At 45.7% G+C, this 18,306-nt stretch overlaps 1 protein-coding gene and 1 long non-coding RNA gene across 22 annotated transcripts in view; both read left to right on the plus strand.

Moving 5' to 3' along the window:
• LOC110399174 overlaps window positions 1-17,706 on the plus strand; it is a 37,509-nt gene extending 19,803 nt beyond the window's left edge. For 8 of the 21 annotated variants that reach the window (XR_002438962.1, XR_002438968.1, XR_002438955.1 and 5 more), the window contains 3 exons: window positions 3,658-10,908; window positions 13,798-13,904; window positions 17,391-17,706. This is a non-coding gene — a long non-coding RNA (uncharacterized LOC110399174). Of the gene's footprint in view, window positions 1-3,657; window positions 10,909-13,797; window positions 13,905-14,635; window positions 14,748-17,390 lie in introns of all 21 variants that reach the window. The other 13 variants (XR_002438967.1, XR_002438966.1, XR_002438949.1 and 10 more) reach the window with 11 other exon arrangements.
• The window catches only part of FSTL1 (follistatin like 1), a 44,233-nt gene continuing 43,722 nt past the window's right edge, over window positions 17,796-18,306 (plus strand). Inside the window, exons 1-2 of the mRNA XM_021397527.1 lie at window positions 17,796-17,946; window positions 18,047-18,106. Of these exons, the coding sequence (XP_021253202.1) occupies window positions 17,944-17,946; window positions 18,047-18,106 (63 nt within the window). The 5' untranslated portion in view covers window positions 17,796-17,943. The remainder of the gene's footprint in view (window positions 17,947-18,046; window positions 18,107-18,306) is intronic.

Raw genomic sequence — 18,306 nt, forward strand, 5'->3', positions numbered from 1 at the left:
ATTGCCTCACTTGTTTTCTTGCATGCACACTCATCTTACTGGGGCATGGAAAAGGTCTGTGCAAGGAGTCAGACCCTAATCTTCACAGCCTCCCTTGAGCATTCTTTGCGATGAGGACTCTAGTTTCCAGTACAGAGAGATAAATGAAGCACTGAAGCTCACTTCAGTGCTTGAGAAACCAGAAATCAGAACTCAGCCTGAAAAAATTCAAACCCACATCTCCTGACCAAGCCAGCTGTTTGGCTTCCTCCTTGTCAAGGGCGTCAAGGGAGGGGCCAATGCAAAGGCAGCAAGGCTGCTTGACCTGAGAGGAGCAGAGTGCAGATGTGGGGGTATGGTGGGAAGGAAGCAAGGATGGAGGAGAAGTAGCAGAGGGGAGCAGAGCAAAGGATTGGGGAATTTCTGAAAAGACAGCAAAAGGGATGGGATGGGATGGAGCAATGGGAACTGAAGAGGAACTAAGGGTGTATGGGGTGACAGAATGGTCTAGAGACAAACAGAGCATGTATGGAAGCTCTGCAAAGGAAGGTGTTTCTGCACAAACACAAGTTTTCTAGGAAAAAAATTCCTAGGCAGGCTGAGACTGATAGTGAGTGGATAGCTGAGGCTATAACAAAAGCTGCTTTCACAGTGTGCTGATGGAAAAGATCTTAACAGGGCCAAGCCAGAAAGGCATACAAAGAAAATCAGTAATGAAGAACCATTTAGCATGTGAACAGAGAGGGCTCAGAGAGCACAGGCATTGATAAAATCAGACTAGTGCTGAACATGGGGCAGTGCTGCTTAAAACATGGACAGCAGACAGTCACACTGCTGAGAGAAGAGGAAGAGAGTGGAGAGCCTGAGCTATGTCCAGCATTCAAAGAGAAGCACATAGCAGAGGTACATCAGCAGGACATTGATGCATGTATTGCATTGCACAAAGCAACAAGCGGGCTTAGTTCTCAGGAGTGCAGGTGTGAACTGCTTCTTCAAGCAGCCAGAAAGGTACCTGGCACTCCTTGTGTGTGTGACTAAAGAACAGCAATGAGGACAATAATTCAGCAGCTGTGGCACTGCACTCTTCCTGACACAGCACAGGAGAAAAGCAATGAGCCATATGTAATTCTCACAGCAGGGCCCATGAAGCACAAAGGTGATGCTGGATATTCTCATCAGGGCACAGGCCAAGAGTCTCCTGAGTCAGACTAAAGGAAAAGCACAGCCTGGACCACCTGATATACACCACCATGAGACTGGAGTCACTTTGGCCTTTGCTGCTCCCTGACATGTGGCTGCCAGGCTGTGGAAGTGGCACTTGCCTAGCAGTGGAGCTGTGCTGTGGCTGGGGATGATGAAAAATTAACTTCTCCCCTGCTGCAAAGAAATTGAATCAGGAGGAATTGTTGCGGATGACATCCTGGGTTCCCTTGGGATTTCCATACCTGCACATCGTCTCCCTGCAATAGAGAAGCAGCTACCTAAAATTAGGAAGCCAGTGGCACACACATGGTGACATCCAGCACTGGTGAGACTGAGAAAGGACAGGAAAGCAGAATGTGTGCTATAAGTAACTAAGTGAGTAGTGGAAGCACTGGAATGATTTTGCACAGTAATCACAGGAAAACAGAGAAACATCATTAAAATCTATAGCTGTGTAGGCTACTGAGACAGAAAGAAAGCAATAAGAGGAAACAGTGCTATTTACAGACCCAAGCTGAGATCACCTGTCTGCTCTCTACAGCAAATACTTTCTCTGTACTAAGCACTCAATAAGAGGCAGTTCAGGCTGGCCCAAGAGACTGGCATGTGTGTAGGAAGACAGCACTTCAAGTGGCTGCCTCTTAAAGTACAGTCCATCCTGAAGATATGCCCTGAACGATTCACAGAATAACGCAAAGACTGTGAAGAGCTGGAGTTGCTCTTGATGACGTTCTCATGCATGACAGACCCAGAGAGAAACATGACAAAAAACCTAACAGCATTGTCTACAAGAGGCAGATAATGCAATCTAAAATTAAGCCATGGCAAAATGCAAATCCACACAGAGGAACTGAATTATTTTGGCCCAGATGCAGAAAGAGGAGGCATCAGATGATCAAAACGATTAAAAAAAAGAACAGCTAATGAACAGCAACCTCCCTCTGAAAGTCTGCAACTGAACAAGGAATATTGACCTGTCTATCAACATTTATACCATGAGGAGCATAAATGCACAGTTTACAATGTGGGGGAGGGTATAAATGAGAAAGGCGAAGAAGGGGTTGTGACAAGTAAACATTCAGCAAGACCTCCATAGCAGTTGCTTTGAAACCAGGCTCAATTATAATAAAAGTAAGGAAAGTACTGCTTCAGATAGCTAAAATAATAGGATGGTGGTAGCATACAGATGAGCTGAAGCCAATGCCGCAAAACTGTATTCCTAGAAAAGCACTGGCTTGCCATTGTCCAGTTGTCTGGATTTTCTGTGTCATATGCTCAACTGCAGGCTAAGATTGCAAGCAAATCCCAGTCCTCCAGAACGTTCTTCACAAGCCTCAAGTTTCTGAACCCCCAAATCATTAGCATATCATTCTAAAATCAGAAGGATTTAACCTGTAAGTGAAAAAATAATCAGGGGAAGACAAATTATTCTAGTGTATTTTCTTTCTTGAAATTTCATACAGAATAGGGGAAAAATGGAGGAAGAGTTTGAGGAAGGAATACATCTGATAGTCTAGCACTAAACAGTGTCTACAAATAAATTATTAGAAATAGCAAGAGAAGCAGAGTGTGGGATGTGCTGGATTTTAAAAGGAAGCAAAGAAAGCAGACTGACCTGTGCAAGAATAACAAGCTCCCTTGGCTCTTGCAGACTCTTGGAATGAAAAAACATTGTCTGCAGAGAAAAGGCTGAGGCTGAAGGATAAGGAGAAACAGTGATTCCTAGCCAAATGGATACAACAAACCTGAAAAAAAGATTGGCAAGGCATTTTGCTATAGTGCTTTGCAGAAAGAAAGTAAAAAGTAAATATAATTTTTTGTCATGGCTTGAAAGCTCAGGTAGAAGGAAATATCAGATGCTGGTGCTCAAACGGAAACAGTACTGCAAGGAATGAATCATCTTTTGTGTTATTGGCAGAAACTGACAATCGATGCATTCAATACAAGAGACCCCACAGCCTGCTGATTGTGATTTATCATTAGAAGTTAGGTCTTGTTTAGCTACCCTGTTAGCTTACAAATTTTCCTGCGCTGTGGCAAATCCCACAAAAACAGTATTCACTTGGTATAGAACGATGCCTACAGTTCTTCAGAAAAAGATAGTTGTAGAGAGAATATAAAGATGGAGAGGTAAGTTTTAAGAGAGACATAGAAAGTGATTCTGGGATCCAGTTTCTTCTTGTATGTGTACACATCTGTGGAGATGAACTGAGCAGTGGGAGGGTGGCATAAAATGGTATCTTCATTAAATGCTGATAGCTGCTGTAGGCAACCACTGCTAAGATGATGCAAGACTTTGGGTGTTTGATGTGGCGCCAAAACTATCAGTCTCTGATCCCTTTAATTTTGACAGGACTTAGACATCCATGAATTCCAAGAAGAAATGGAGTCTCAGACCAAAAAATTCGACCCATCTAGAATCAAGGACAACAGAATGACTTTGCCAACTCTTCTTTTTTTTTTTTTTTCTGACAGCCCAGCATGAAGTAGGCCTCAGATTTCCCACACCTCCCTGAGAGAGCGATAAAGCACTGAAGCAAGAATGGCTATTCACCTGGAACAAGTGTCAGAAGAAAGAAGTAAGGATTTTACTTTCCCTTTGATCACCGAACTGTGCTTTTTGTCTGTGCCAGCTGCCATCTAATTGTTGGTCCATCTCAACAGAACTGAAATGATTTTGCAAGGGCAGAAAGATGGGCAGCAGATCTGTGCAATCTTTGTCTCACACCTGATACCTAGGTAACCAACATCATATTCAAGGTTTTTTCTTGTTTCCTAAGGTCTTTAATTTGGACATTTAAGACACTGAGAAATGTAAGCTCTTTCTTGAGATATAAAGAATTCCTTTGTGAGGACTTCCTTTACTGTAAGGCCTGCTGCACTTGTCTTTATTTGAAAGGTTTGGTCCACAGGTATCTACAGGCTGATCTCCCAGAGAATGTGCTACTTAAGCAGGAGGGCTCAGACATCTCAGATACTGATTTGAGGAAGCAGAGTTTGTGAGCAAGAGGGTCTACATACCCAGAATGGATGTCACGTAAGAGAGAAGAATGATGAATACTCATATTTACTTTCTGCAAGTCAAGATGCTTTAATCAATTGCAAGTTGAATGCTCTGGACAGTGGGAGCTGAGCAAAGTTTTGTAGCCTTGTTACAGGTTACCCAGTCTTAACCATGTGCCAGTCTCCAACCCTGAACATACCTCAGCTATAAACTAGGTCAGCTGGAGCAAATATCAGTCCTATTGTTTGTGAAGTGCAACTGCTGCATGTATTCAGAATCAGAGGACAGCTTGGGTGAAAAGAGACCATTTGAGGTCTCGAATTCATTCCTTCATTCCCAGCAGGCCTAATTCTAAAGTTAGATAAGATTGCTCATGTTTAAATGTGTCCTAAAATCTCAGTGCTGAATCCCCTTGGCCCTGTTGTTGGGATTTTTTGTGTGTCAAGTCTAGTTGGAATTTCCTTTGCTGCAACCTGTGTCCATTTCCTCTCATTCTTTCAATCTGGACCTTTATGGAGAGTCTGGCTTTCTCATAGTCTACTCTGTAGTCTAAGATAGCTATTTGGTCCCCTACAGCCTTCTTTTCTCCAGACCAAATAAATGCAGGTCCCTCGGCCTCTCTTTCTACATATTTCAGATACCTGATCTTCTTGGAGGACCCAGCTCGGTATATCGATATCTCTCATGACCAGGGAAGAGCAGAACTGGAAACTGTTCCAGATGCAGCCTCATGAGCACTGAAGAGAAGGGAACGATCACTTCTCCAGGTTTGCTCTCTTGCCTCTGCAGTCCAGTATGCATTTAGCCTATGCTTCCACCAAGGCATACTTCTGGATATTGTTCAACTAGTTTTCCACGAGGAGCCTCAGGCCCTTTTCTACAAAGTTGCCTTCTAGGCAGAAAGGATCCAGCCTGCACTGGGAATGGGGGCTTTGCAAGACCCTCACATTGTCACTTTTGAGCTTCATGCAGTTTATACAGCCTGCTTCTCCAGCTTATTAAGGCAGCACTTCCCTTCAGATCATCCACCACTTCTCGGAGTTTGATATCTGTGAACTCTTTCAGGTGTTCTCTGCCTCCTTTTCCACACTGTAGATCAGTATGTTATATGATACTGGTCCTAGAACTGACCCTCTGAGAAACGTTACTCACAATTGGCTTCCTGTTAGACTTTGAAACACTCATCACTACTCTTTGAGCCCACTTGTCCAGCCTGCTTCTCCCACTTTATAGTCCACCCATCTAGTCCCTAAATCCCTACGTTGGCCAATTTTCCAGTAATTCAACAAGTGTTTTGCTTGGGGGGAAATATATATGCACCTAGACACCAGCCATCCTAGAGTTTCCTGTATCACATTTGTGTCCACATCTTCTCTGCTGGCAACAGATCAGCTGGAGTAAAGCTCTCTGGAAAGTGGTAGAGTGAGACACAGGGCCAGGACTTGAACACGGCAGTAAAACTGTCAGGGAGTTATGGCACGTGGCCAGAACTGCAAGCTGTGCTATGCCAATCACAGATGGGAAGTGAAAATTTGTGACATTTTGTACTTCAGCCCAAAATCTGAACAGATTTTCATGAGACTACATGAAAAAAAAAAGGTTGTATTTCTCACCCTGGTTTAAGTATTCTGCCAAATTTCATAGTCTTGCTGCAACATTGCAAGTATGGAAAGGAAAAAAGGAAAGTCACAAAATGACGGGGGAGGAGTTTTTTATTTTATCTTAAGGAATGTGTGGGGCTGCCAAGACTTAGGAGTGTGAACTCCTCTATAAATTCAGAGGAATCAGAATCCACAATTTTTAACCCGGTTCTCCTGTTGTTTTTTTTTTCCTACCAGTTAGCCAAAGCAATCAGGTAGCTGTAGCTCAAAAAGACTAGTATTTGTGCTGATAAATTCAAACACAAGTTCTTGAGGGGTGTGACATGGTCAGTCAAGGATCCAAGAGAAAATAACGAAGGAGATGCCTCCTCTCTGTAATCTAAAGCTCCTGTTACAGCTCTCTGAATTTCTACCCCTTTCTGGAATGGCTGGAAAAACAAGTCTGTGCTGTTAAAACTATTCTTTTCCCAAGCCCTCTTTCAGAAAGCAATGATGCTATTTCTGTAAGAACTTAAAAGGAAGTACATGTCTGAGGCAAGGAGCAAGAATGGAAAATTTCAGTACAAACAGTGAGTGTTTTGCAGTTGGGAGCTGACAGGGTTTTGTAATACACTGTAAGAGAGGGGTTGTCTTGTTGGCACCAACAGCCACATTTCTAAGGAATAAAAGTGTGCCTGTTGGAATGTTTTTTCTTTGCAGGAAATGCTCCAGAAGTCTGCTATAGTGGAAAAGTATCAGTTATTTTTCAGACAGAGTCCAGTATGTTCCACAAAATGTCTGTCCCCACCTTCTCAGCCTTTACCTTGTCCCAGCCCTAGCCAAGCTCTTCAGCCACAAGTTTTTCTTCCTCCTGCTGTACTCGGCCTTCCCAGCTCCAGCCCACTTCCTTCTGCCTTTATTTTAACCAGGATCAGTCTTACAGGCAGTGTGGAAAAGGAAACAAATGGCCTTAGCTTGAGTTTTCTTCACTCTAAAAGGCTTGGAGATGATGCGAAACTTTAGTGCAACCTTATCAGTCCATAAGGAAGGTAAGTTGATGCTAATTTTTGTCATTAGGAATGCTAGACTGCAACCACCATGTTTCACAGCCTTTCCAGTCTCCCATGAGGAAATGACCCAAAGAAGTAAATTTACCTGGAGATAATCCATTGCTTTTCTCAAGGATACATAGTTGATTGTCTTAAGGGGGCTTTGCTTTGTCACATTTCAATACACAAACACTGAAATGAGGCCTTTCCACAACAGAGGAGTATTTTTATTTGAAAGGTAATCAACAATGACGTGACAAAAGTGAGCTTATCTGTACGTCATCGTTTCAGCTGAAGGCCACTGAGATGGCCTGTGCACTTCCTGCACCCTGAGTGGGTGTGTCGGTACCACCTCTCATCTCGAGGGCAGAAGCCATCAGCACAAGTTTCTTCACAAGGTGGACACTCATTTGATTCAAAGCCGGACGTTGGAAGCCTGTCCTTTCTGTACTCCTAGGTTGCTATTGCCAGTCGCCGAAGCAGCTTAGAGAAGGAAGGGCATTTACCTTCAGTGCAGAATAGAGTGGCAAGGACAGGATGGGAATTAAAGGAGTTATATTGGAGCAAGCCTTCTTACGCTGAAATAGAGAGAAGGCAGTGGCTCTGGGTGGTATGGAGTGACCAGGAGTATGTAGGACAGAAATGGTAGAAACTGGACTACGGGAGGAGTGGAGGGACATAGTTAGAATCAGCTGAGATGGAGGGACCTTGGACTGCCTGAAGAACTTGAGAAGGGAGACTGGAAGCAGGAGATGGACATTTGGGGGAATGCCAAAGAGAACAGGAGGGAGGGTGGGCCTCAGGGCTCAGGTAGGCCGGTGCTTTGGGGGCTGAGCGAAGAAAGCAAGCAGAGACACTCACTAGAGAGAAAAGGGGACTGGAAAGAGAAACCAGCCATGGGAAACAAAAAGGACCAGGGCAAGGCAGGAATAAAGGCATCTGACTGGGAACACAAGACTGGGTCACGCTGTCACTAGAAGCTTCCACGGTCTGTTCCTACAGTGTCACTCCTCCTCTGTCCACAGGTATCTGGGGACATGCTTGGCACACAGGCAGCATCCTCTCCTTGTGCTGTCCCATTTTAAAGCTTGCCATTTAATCTTCTTTGGTAAAGGGTCCAGCCCCACTGTTGTTCTTGATACATGTCCATCTGATACCACAGCGTGGGATTTTATTGTTGCTGTTGTTTTAATGGTTTTTACTTTGTTCATAAAAACTGAGAAAGGACAGGTGAGAACGTTGCCAAGTTGAAATGCTTTAAACCATCAGGATGTTGATCTTCTCACTGAATAGTACCTCAGAAGACATCTGTGTATGTTTTTTGTGCAATCTGATCACAGGCTGTTCCGAGACATCCTGTACCTGCAGTGACTGACTGCAGTGTGCCCTCTGCTGTCTTGCTGTCTGCACAGCCCAGCATCTCTGAGATCAAGAGAAGCTGAGCCTCTGTCCAGAAGCAAAAGCAATTCTGGCCCCCTGTAAGCTGCCTGAGCAAAGTGTTGGCAGAGGTGTCCTCCTAAGAGAGGCAGCTCCTAGTCCAGAGCTGCTGTGGAAGGTGTTCTGCAAACAGCTTTGCAAAGATCTCTTGGATATTCACTCTGCAACTTGAAAGGATAGCAAGACCCCAACTCCATATTTTTCTGCCTGGAGCAGTGATTAAAAGACACTGAAATGTAAAGAAACACCAGTTTTTGAAAAGAAAAACATCCCATGCAGGTGACCATGTGTAACTTACACCAGTGAAATGCTGTTCTATTATTACCCTCTTACATGACTAGGTATCACCTTCCCACTGAAGGGCAGATAACATTTTTAAAATTATTTTCTTTCCATGGCTTTTATCACCCATCCAGTCTTAGCACTCTTTGATGCATCCCTCCAGATCTGAATTTTCCCAGTTTATCTGCCTCAGTTCTGTCATGTTTCTTCAAACATCAATGGTTCTTTGCTTTTTCCCTGTCCCCTTTTCTTTCTTCTTGGTTGCAAAAGCTGATATCTCTCCCTGAGCATCCTGTATCTCTACTTCAACATGTGTGAGCTGACAACTAATCCATTGCTTCCTTAGCAGAGTGTCTCATCTGTTCAGAACAGATTTCACTCGGGCAGTGTATCTTGGCAGCCACAGAAAAATCACCATGGCTTTAGGGAAATTGCCTGATCTTTGCTCTGACTGAACGATGTAACTGAGTTGTTTTTGTTTACCATTGCAGTATAATGTTTGCAAGAAAAGGAAGAATAGATACGAGCCCCAAAGGGGAGAGTAAATCAACTGAGTGAAACAGTACACCATTAGTCTTAGCTAAAATTGCCAGGTTTTCCTTCTTTTACTGTATCTGTGCTCAAAAATAAAGAGAAGAGGCCTTTAAATACCCTTTTGCTGATCAGAACAGGAGAATAGGAGCAGGAGGTGTCTCTGTGCAGTCAAATGCATATTTATTCACAATAATGAAAGAAATGAAAGTGGAAAAATTTGTAGGAAAGAAACAATGTGTTATTTATGTATTTTCAGTCAGCATTAGAGTTGCAGAGAGTTTACATTAAGTACTAAATACAAAGTATTATGATGACCATAACTCCTAATTTGGAGTCATAGCCTAAATTCAAGCTAATTCTCAATGTTCTGCAGACCGTAGTACCAGAGTCTCAGGGATTGATTCAGGCTATCTAAACTCAAGATCTATCCTGCTTCAGGAAGTTTATCAGAGTGGTTGACAGCTCTATTTCAGTTCACTAGTGTCCAGCTTAAAAGAACAGTATGTGCACCGGGGTCTGTACTGAGGTCAGAAAATCAATTCAAGATGTCTCACCTTTGATTAAATTACTGCATTTCTCTGTTAACTTTCAGAAAAGTATCTCTGAATACCCTGAAGGAGTGAGTGTGCAAACATGGCAACACCGAGGAGGCTGTTGGGGCCCATCCAGCCTAATGAACCCCCCTGCAGCTGAGCTCAGTGGGAGGGGGATCCATGGAGCAGAGCCTGATGCTGTGCCATTTGGTGGTTTCTGTTTGGAAGGGACTTATTTGGGTCTGTGCAGTAAGTAAGTAGGTGGTCCAGAAGAGGATGATGCTTTGAGGGGGAGGAGAAGAATGCAAAGAAAAAGCCCCACTTTATCCTTTCCTTCCTCCAACCCACTTCAGTAGCTTTCCACAGCAGGGGTAATTTGGCCTCCCACATACTGGGGTCTCACTGATTGTGAGGAGGTCTCAGGGATGCAACACAAGGACCCTCTGTACTGCATGCTGCAGAGTTAATAATCAGTCACAGTTGCCTACCAGCAGTCTTTAACTAGTTCTGCGCAGTGCAATTATACCTCATCAAAGCTAATTTACCAAGCTGTTTAAATGGCTGTAACAGCATTTAGTGAGCCTCCTCTCACCACTAGCATCTTTTTCAGCTGCTCCCCTGCTGAGGATGCTTCGGTCTGGGTGGTCCCAGCAACACCCTGCAGCATTTTTCAGTGTTGTCAGCAGTCTGGAATAGGGTCTTTCTTCAAAGCTCTTGGCTTTGTTTCCCAGCCTAAGTTACAGAAGTCTTGTGGAAAATGGTTTGGAGGACAAGAGGCAGTTCTGATAATGGGAAACGTCTGTGAAGGATTGGAACATTGGCTTGTAATCCCTGGACAAAACTGCCTCATTCAGAAAAGGGGGGAAAAAGCATGCAGAACAAAGCTCTTGTTTCATTTTGTGAAACGAACACGATGTTTTCTCTGGAATGTCTCGCTGACCAACAGGCCCAGCTCTTCCAGGGACCATGGCTCAGACAAGGCTATAAATGGCTGAAAGGAATGTAGATTCACAGCTAATGTTAATCTGTCATTTCCAGAGGCGACACAAACTCAGCCATGCCTTTGACCGATTTGGATTTCATGAGGAGTGGGGCAATGTGAAGGGCCTCTTCATACACCAGCCCCAGAGATTCTCACCAGATGTTGCGCACACCATGTACAGCTTTGCGTGGGGACGGAGCTAACAAAACACGGCTCCATCCAGTCTAGCCCGTGTCACTTACCTGTTGAGCCAAATGATGCTTCCTCCTCATCTGGGACATGCAGCCAGGAGAGGTACCAACAGGAACCAAAAGTGCTAAGCCAGGTATTCTGTCTTGAGGAGGCCCTTCTGAATCTGTGCCCTTCAGCTGGAACCTGCCTGTGCCCCTTTCCAAACTCTCTTACAGATCTTTCGTCCTTTCCTTTTGTTCATCTATCACAGCCTGTTTTGCTGCCAGAAGGGAATCTGCCTTCCCCTCTGCCATGTCATCAAAAAGTGCAGCAGTCTCTCTGCAGCACTGCATTGGCCCTGAGAAGGCAGCACAACATCAGAGCTCCCCACCCCAGTCTTCCAGTTTCTACTCTCCTGGGATAAGTTGTCCAGCTTGCAATAACAACAAATTATCCATTTTGTCTTTTGTCACTAACGCTTCCAGTCCAAAAGCTTTTTCTCACGCAGACTGAAATCAATGACCTTTTCTTTTGGATTAGCTTTCTTTACAGCTTTGTGTACAGCTCTTTATCCTGTTCTTGCATGTAAAAGGTCTGGCATAAATCCTGACCCACAGGGGCAACTTGGCTGCAGCAATTAAAGGCCAACATGTTCAAATGCAGATGTCTACAGTCAAGCATTTTGTCCATACTTAAAACATAATGCAATAGCCTGACTTGCAGGAGCTCCGCAACTACATTTGCCACCTCTGTGATACAGCTGAGGGTGTTTATCATCTCATGGGGAATGATAGCTCAGACTGGAATGATAGCATCATGCCTCTGTGTGGGGGAAAATCAAAACCCTTTGGTTTCCACTGCTTAGCCCAGTGCTAGGAGGGGAACGTATGATTTCATAACATTGCTAAGCAATGACAAGAGCTGGTCTCTAGGGTGAGCTGTGTTTACTAACACACTGCACATTTTTCTTGCTTTACGGAACAGTTTCTCATTTTATAAGAGACCTGAGGTAACGCTTGTATCCTAGATCACATGCCCAGACTCACCTTGCCAACTCTCAAGCTTTTTCATGGACCACCAGCACAGCCACCCCAAATCTATGTCCTAAATACTTCAGTGGTCTGTAGTTCAATAAGATTGTGTAGACCTCACCTCCCAATCTCACAGATGCCTGGTGACTCACTGAACTGCTGCTCCACACCCAGTCTCAACTGACCCAGGCACAACTCAAACACATCTTGGGCAGTAAAATTCCTAAATGTCTTCTAGCAATAATCTCAGGGTCTGCTGAAGTACGGGACAAATAGCTAAATGTGTTTGAGCATGTTCTGTGCTAGCAGGTTGCCCATGCTTGAAGGATGAGAAATAGCACCGTTACTCAGAGTGTGGGTGGGAGAACCTCGGAACAGCTGTCCTATGGGCCGTAGGCCTGACCTGCAAGCAGTGTAGAAAATGTTTTTGTACAAGCATAGTGTAAGGGTAAGGAGTAGTTGGCTACAGGGAGTGAGTCTGACATGCTCTGATAGTCCTGTAACAGTGTTGAAAGCTGGGACATGCAGATGCTATTGTTTGAATGGGTTGGGGATACCTGGAAGTTAGGAGACGTCTCCAACCAGAGCTGCTGCACAGAGGGTCACTCCAGGGGCCTCTGAGCTCCCATTTGTCATAGCTGGATTGCATGATGCTGAGGCACATAACTACCTCCACACAAGGTCATCCCAGATCTCATTGGGCTCATTAACCTTGCTTCCATACCCTCCCTACCTGAAAAAGACCTGACTCCACCTACTCCAGCATGTTCTGTAGAGATCATATTAACCCAGATGCTCTGTTACTTCAGCTGTGGGACATCTTGCAGGCCTTAATCACCAGCACCCTCATCTCATATCCCTGAGCAATCTGTCCTCACCAGCAGACTGCTTTCTGAAGCAGCATCCTCCAAAGGCTCTTCCACAGTACCTCCTCTGCCCAGCAATGAAACGGCTCTTCAGCTTTAGCTGGAAGCAGAGCTGGAGGGTGTTTAAAATGCTGCAGGGAGGGGAGAAAGGCATGGCTGCAAAAACATGGGAAGGGGAGTAATCAACACATACACCTGAAATGCCCTCTGGCTCTTGGCTCCGGTATTTGGTAGGCCAGAGCTGTGAGTCTCACAGCCAAGACACCAGTGGTGACCTTTGGTTGGAGCCTGCTTCTGTACAGTGGGATGGCAGGCATTAGCACCTCCCTGGAGAATTCATTCAGGATCTCTCCATCAAAAGTTATGCTTGCCCCTGTGTGAGAGCAGCGATTGCTAGGTGAGACAAGTGATTTGGCAGATGGAAGACCTGTGTTTCATTGCATGTTACATTCTAATTGATAGATTATAATGAGCATCTGAGCTCAAGACATCCCTGGGTTGGTTTCCTGCTACATTCATGAGCACAAACACACTACTGTTTCAGCTAATGGAGAAAGTGCTCTAATGGTATGAAGCAGGATTTGCCACTGGTAGACAACTGCTTGCTCCACAGCAGTAGCTTGCTGGGGATGGGATGCCTGGGCTTGCTGCATGGAAAATGGCAGAATCTAGTATGTCATTATAGTTCAATGATACAGAAAGATAAAACTGCTGAAATTTCATGCTGCCACAGAAAAGTCCTGGATTTGACCATATCCTCTTCCAGAAGTGACCTTAGGAATTTCTCTGTGAGCATGTCTGCAAAATGAGGAAGATAGTGGGGAAGAAGTGGAATGAAGTGATGATTGTTTCCTCACTTATGGAGAATAATGTTGTATTTAACAGCACGTGCTGTGAAATGCATGCAACATTAGTAGGTATGGAGGTGAGTCGGGACTCCATCTTCACGTGTATCTCCATGGCAGTATGTATCTGTATGCTGGTTTGTGATGTAGCCTGCACAACAGATGACTCGTCTTACCTTGATGCCATTCTTGAGACCTATCTTACCAGCAACTGTCCACTGCATTAGAAAACCTGCCTTTGAGGAAAGATTCCTCACACACAGCTGGCATTCTCTACCCTGCACTGTTTCTGTCTTTCCAGGTGCAGGACTTTGTATTTGTCCTTGTTACATTTCTTAACTGACCGGGGTGACCTACCTGATACTTCCTAAGGAGCTACTGTGGTCATATGAGCGTCACAGATCACAGGTGAGACAACTGTCAGAAAGCCCTTTCCCCCTGTTCCAGTAGCTCCAGACATTTCTGCAGCCTACTTCAGCAATTGTAGAGTCAAAAGCAGGAGCATTTCACTTAATCATGGCACATCATGGTGAGGGTGGTGAGATGCTGGAACAGGTTGCCAGTGAGATTGTGGATGCCCCCTCCCTGGAAGCATTCAAGCCCAGGCTGGATGGGGCTTTGAGCAACCTGGTCTAGTGGGAGGTGTCTGTGCCTATAGCAGGGGGGTTGAAACTACATGATCTTAATATGATTCTATGATCCTTTCTTGCACTACAACTTGGATCCGACTGTAGTTCAAGTCCACAAGGTGGTAAGAAGTCATCCTTCTCGAAGCTGTGGCCTGGAGCAGTGGTAAATGCTAAGTGGCTGTGTTTACATGGGCTGGACATGGGTATGCTTCCGTGCACTGGATACTGGGTGTTGTTTACCTGGTTTATCATGCCTGAGTGCTAAGGCCTGGGTGAAAAATGTGAGAAAATTATGCCTCTTTTGGGTTAGAAAACCTAAGAATTTTTCCTAAAATAAGGGATACCAAAGGTAAAGTCTAAGGGACAGGTTGTCAATGGCATTTAGGCATTTTACTGCTCTAGATAATGAAATATCCAAAAGCCCATCAAATGCATTAGCCATTAGCAAATACATTTTATACAAGTCACTTGGTCAGCTAGTGCCAGACTTGTATGCCCTTTGGTTGGCAGTGTCCCCAGTAACACCTGCAATATGTGGACCATCTGTTGAAGGAGAGAGGAAAAAAACTACAGCACTGAGCTGCATCGGGCCTGCATGGAAACAGAGCTTTAAGCAGTCATGGTAAGTAGAAATGCTGCAGCTGAGGCAGGAGCAAAGAATGGAGGAACCGCAGTGAGAAAGACAATTACAAGAGCAAAGTGAAGGAAAAAAAACCAAACAAATATAAAAGCTATACTTAACAAAATGCAGCCTGGAAGGTGACCAAATTACAGGAAAGCGAAACAGACAAGAGAAATAACTGCACTGTAAAAAGGACATTTAAATAATGTGTGTCATGTATCCTCACATCACAGTTAACCACAGTTACCTCTTTGCTTTAGTTTTGGTTAGCAAAGTAACTCCCTGAGCTAGTCTCTTTGAGTCAAAGAAGCCTTAAATCTGATGTAGTTCACCCATCTGGGTATGTATGCTGGAGGTTTATCCCATTTCAGCTCATTGCACTTGGAGAGTTTTACTCACTCTCTTGGTGATGTGGTGAAGCTGTGATAATGGGCTTCATCCACTGCCTCTTCCCAACGTTCAGGGAAAGAAGCTGCCTTCTTACTTATGTAGCACTCAGCTTCTTGAATAGACATCTAAAACACACTGCAGGCACGGTAGTCATTGACTTGAGCACAGCACTGCGAGGACACTCATCCCTTACAGTCTCTGCTAATGGCTGTGTGTCTGGTACAGCAGGGGAGAAAGGAGACGTGAGTGATGTGGGCGGTGGGTAGCAGTGAAGTAATGTGGAGAGGGTGATATCATGGTATGGGTGAGAGCTTCAGAAGTAATTTACTGGCACATGTTTCGCCTGGTTTCCTTAGAAAATGAGGCTTATGCAGTCACGTTGGGTGTATATGTGTGCACATGCTGTAATGAGGGAGAGGCTGCAGCTTTTGAGTAATCCTTATTAGGCACTGGAGAGCCCAAAGGAGTGATATTTACAGTGCCCCAAGAATGCAGAAAGCTTTGGTTTACTGAATGCCAGAGAATGTATCCACCCATGAGATGTACACTAGTATGAGTCCAGGATTCATTTGCTCTACTTCTCAAACCAGCAGCTTGTTACCTTATTTTGGTCACACAGCCACATGGGGATATGGGTTTTCAATCCTCTATGTAAAACAAAATGTTTGGTATAGAAGTAGTGGTAACTGGGAACTAAGTGTCAGCAGGAATAAAATATTAATGTATGTAATAGAATAATATCTTTCACATGGAGAAATGGTTCTCATATTTTTTGATCAACCAGAGCACTGAAACCTTCAAAATTTCAGGCAAACATAATTCAACCTTATAGTAAAGTTTTTCACTGAAAGCATTTTATAGTATAACTTTGGTTGTGTAGCCAGCAATGATGAATCACCATCTTCAGTATGACCACAGCTCAAATCCACGACTGTGAACGCATTTGTTATCCTCTTATTCTAGTGCTTCTGGTTCAAACTCCTCGTTAGGGTTCTATCATGAAAGAGCAGAGATTCCCGATACAATTCTTATTGCTTAGCTAGTACAGAGTGCTCCTTTCCAGTTTACATTTTGAAATGGTGAAAGCAAATTTGGAACAAAACAGTTTATCAGATATGTGGGTGACTCAGGATGAGCCTGATCTAATGCTACTTGTGAGAATGGCTGAATTCAGATGTACCTCTGCCTGCACTGGGTCGAGGGAATCAACTGATTCCAAAACTAAGAGGTACGCTGTGAAAGTGAGTTAAAAAAAAAAAAAAAAAAAGACACTGAGAACCATGCTGCTCAGCATCAGCAGTGGAACAGTGAACATCTCTCAGGCTGGATTTACAGGCCACTGCCACTCTGACAGAAGCAGAACATGCTGGAGAGGATGCTTTATGAAAGCGTAATTAGTACTCCTAAAACCAAAACAGAGCGAGACAGCCAAGCTTGAGTGAGCACAGCGAGAGGGCATAGAGTCAGCCCCATCCAGGATAATTCTTCTCCAGAGCTTGTCCCTTCCAGCAGGGCACTGGGATTATCTCTGGTCCTGGGAACATATACCAGCACCTTCTACCAGTATCTCCCACAGCACCCACTTGTGCTCAGGGCACAGCAGAAAGCAGGGCGAGGAAGCAGACAGCATATGGGAGTGCTGGGTTACAGAGTAAGATGGGATTTCAAAACAAGCAGTGTCACTTTCAGTTACAACCAACCTTGAAACCCAAGGAACAGCCCTTGACAACTGGTGTCACTTGCTGTAACTGCGGATATTTCTGTGTTTTAGAATCACGGAATCATTAAGGTTGGAAAAGACCTCTGAGATCACCAAGTCCAACCTCAACTCATCCCCACCATGCCCCCTAACCATGTCCCTCGGTGTCACATCTCCACAGTTATGGCACACCTCCAGGGACAGTGACTGCACCACTTCTCTGGGCAGCATTCTGTGGTGTTTACAGTGTTAACATTCTGTACAGTGTATCCTGGAGATAATCAAATGCCCTGCATTAAGAACAGCAGTAGTGATCTGGCCTGTTTGCCCGCATTGAACTGATAAGATGTGAAAGTCACATGTTCTGAAGTTTTTTCTCTAAAAGCCTTGTTTTTGCATTGAATATTAAGAGACTCCAACAGCCCGGCTCCTTTGTTTCCCGAGACTGGCCTGTTTAGGGGTTAAATGAACGTTCATATATCGAATGCTCCTTGGACATTAAGGATTAGACTTTTGGCTTGAACTAATGAATTCACACTTTGTTTCTGCACCAGGCCCTTCCCCGCTGGATGGCCAGTCTGTGCTGCCAGGTCCTGCCTTCCAGCCTCTGGGCTGGAAACTCCAAGCTAAAGATATTAAGAGGATCACAGGTATTTATTTACATGCAGACGACCACTGCCAGCCGTTCCAGGTGGGATGGCCCAACCCGCGGCGCTGGCAGACTCCTGTTTTCTCTGCTAACAAACAGGGGGACACGGGCTCACATAATGACTTTAGACATTCCCGTGTCCCTCCATGATAGCCTACAGCTCCGTTCCGCTCTACCCAAGGGCCGGAGCGCTCGCCCTGCTTTGGGACGAAGCCCACTTTCGCCTCCAAAGCGCCGCCATCCCGCCCCGCCCCGCCCCGAGGTGGCAGCGGGCGGGCCGGGGAGGGGCCGGGGAGGGGCCGGGCCCGGACCCGGGGCGGGGGTCGGGCCGGGGGTGGAGCCGCGGGCTGGCGGGTCGGGGCGAGGGGGAGCCTTCCCCTTCCCTTGCTGAGCGAGCCGGAGCCGGGGAAGGCGTCTCCGTAACTCCTCGTGCTCCGCCGGTGCCGCCAGTCCGCAGCATGGTGAGGGGCCGCCCGGCGGGAAGTTTGGCGGTGGCGGCGGTGCCGGCGGTGCCCCCCCGACCCGCGCTCACCTCCTGCCCTCCCCGCTCCTCTCTTGCAGATCTGGAAAACTCTCTCGCTGCTCTGTGCCCTGCTGGCCGTCGCCCGGCTGCGAGCGGAGGTAGGCGGGGGCCGGGGTGGGGGGCTCCGGCGGGCCTCTCCCGGGCCGGATGGCGGCGGGGCCGGGGCCGGGCAGGGCGAGCTCGGGGCCGGGGGAGGGGGCGGCCGGCGGGACGGGGGCTGAGAGCCCCGGGCGCGGGCTGAAAGATCAGCCCCCTGCCTCTCCGTCTCCCTCTCCTTCTTTCTCTTTCTTTCTTCTTC

Source organism: Numida meleagris, chromosome 1, assembly GCF_002078875.1.
Source record: "Numida meleagris isolate 19003 breed g44 Domestic line chromosome 1, NumMel1.0, whole genome shotgun sequence".
In the NCBI taxonomy this organism is placed as follows: Eukaryota; Metazoa; Chordata; class Aves; order Galliformes; family Numididae; genus Numida; species Numida meleagris.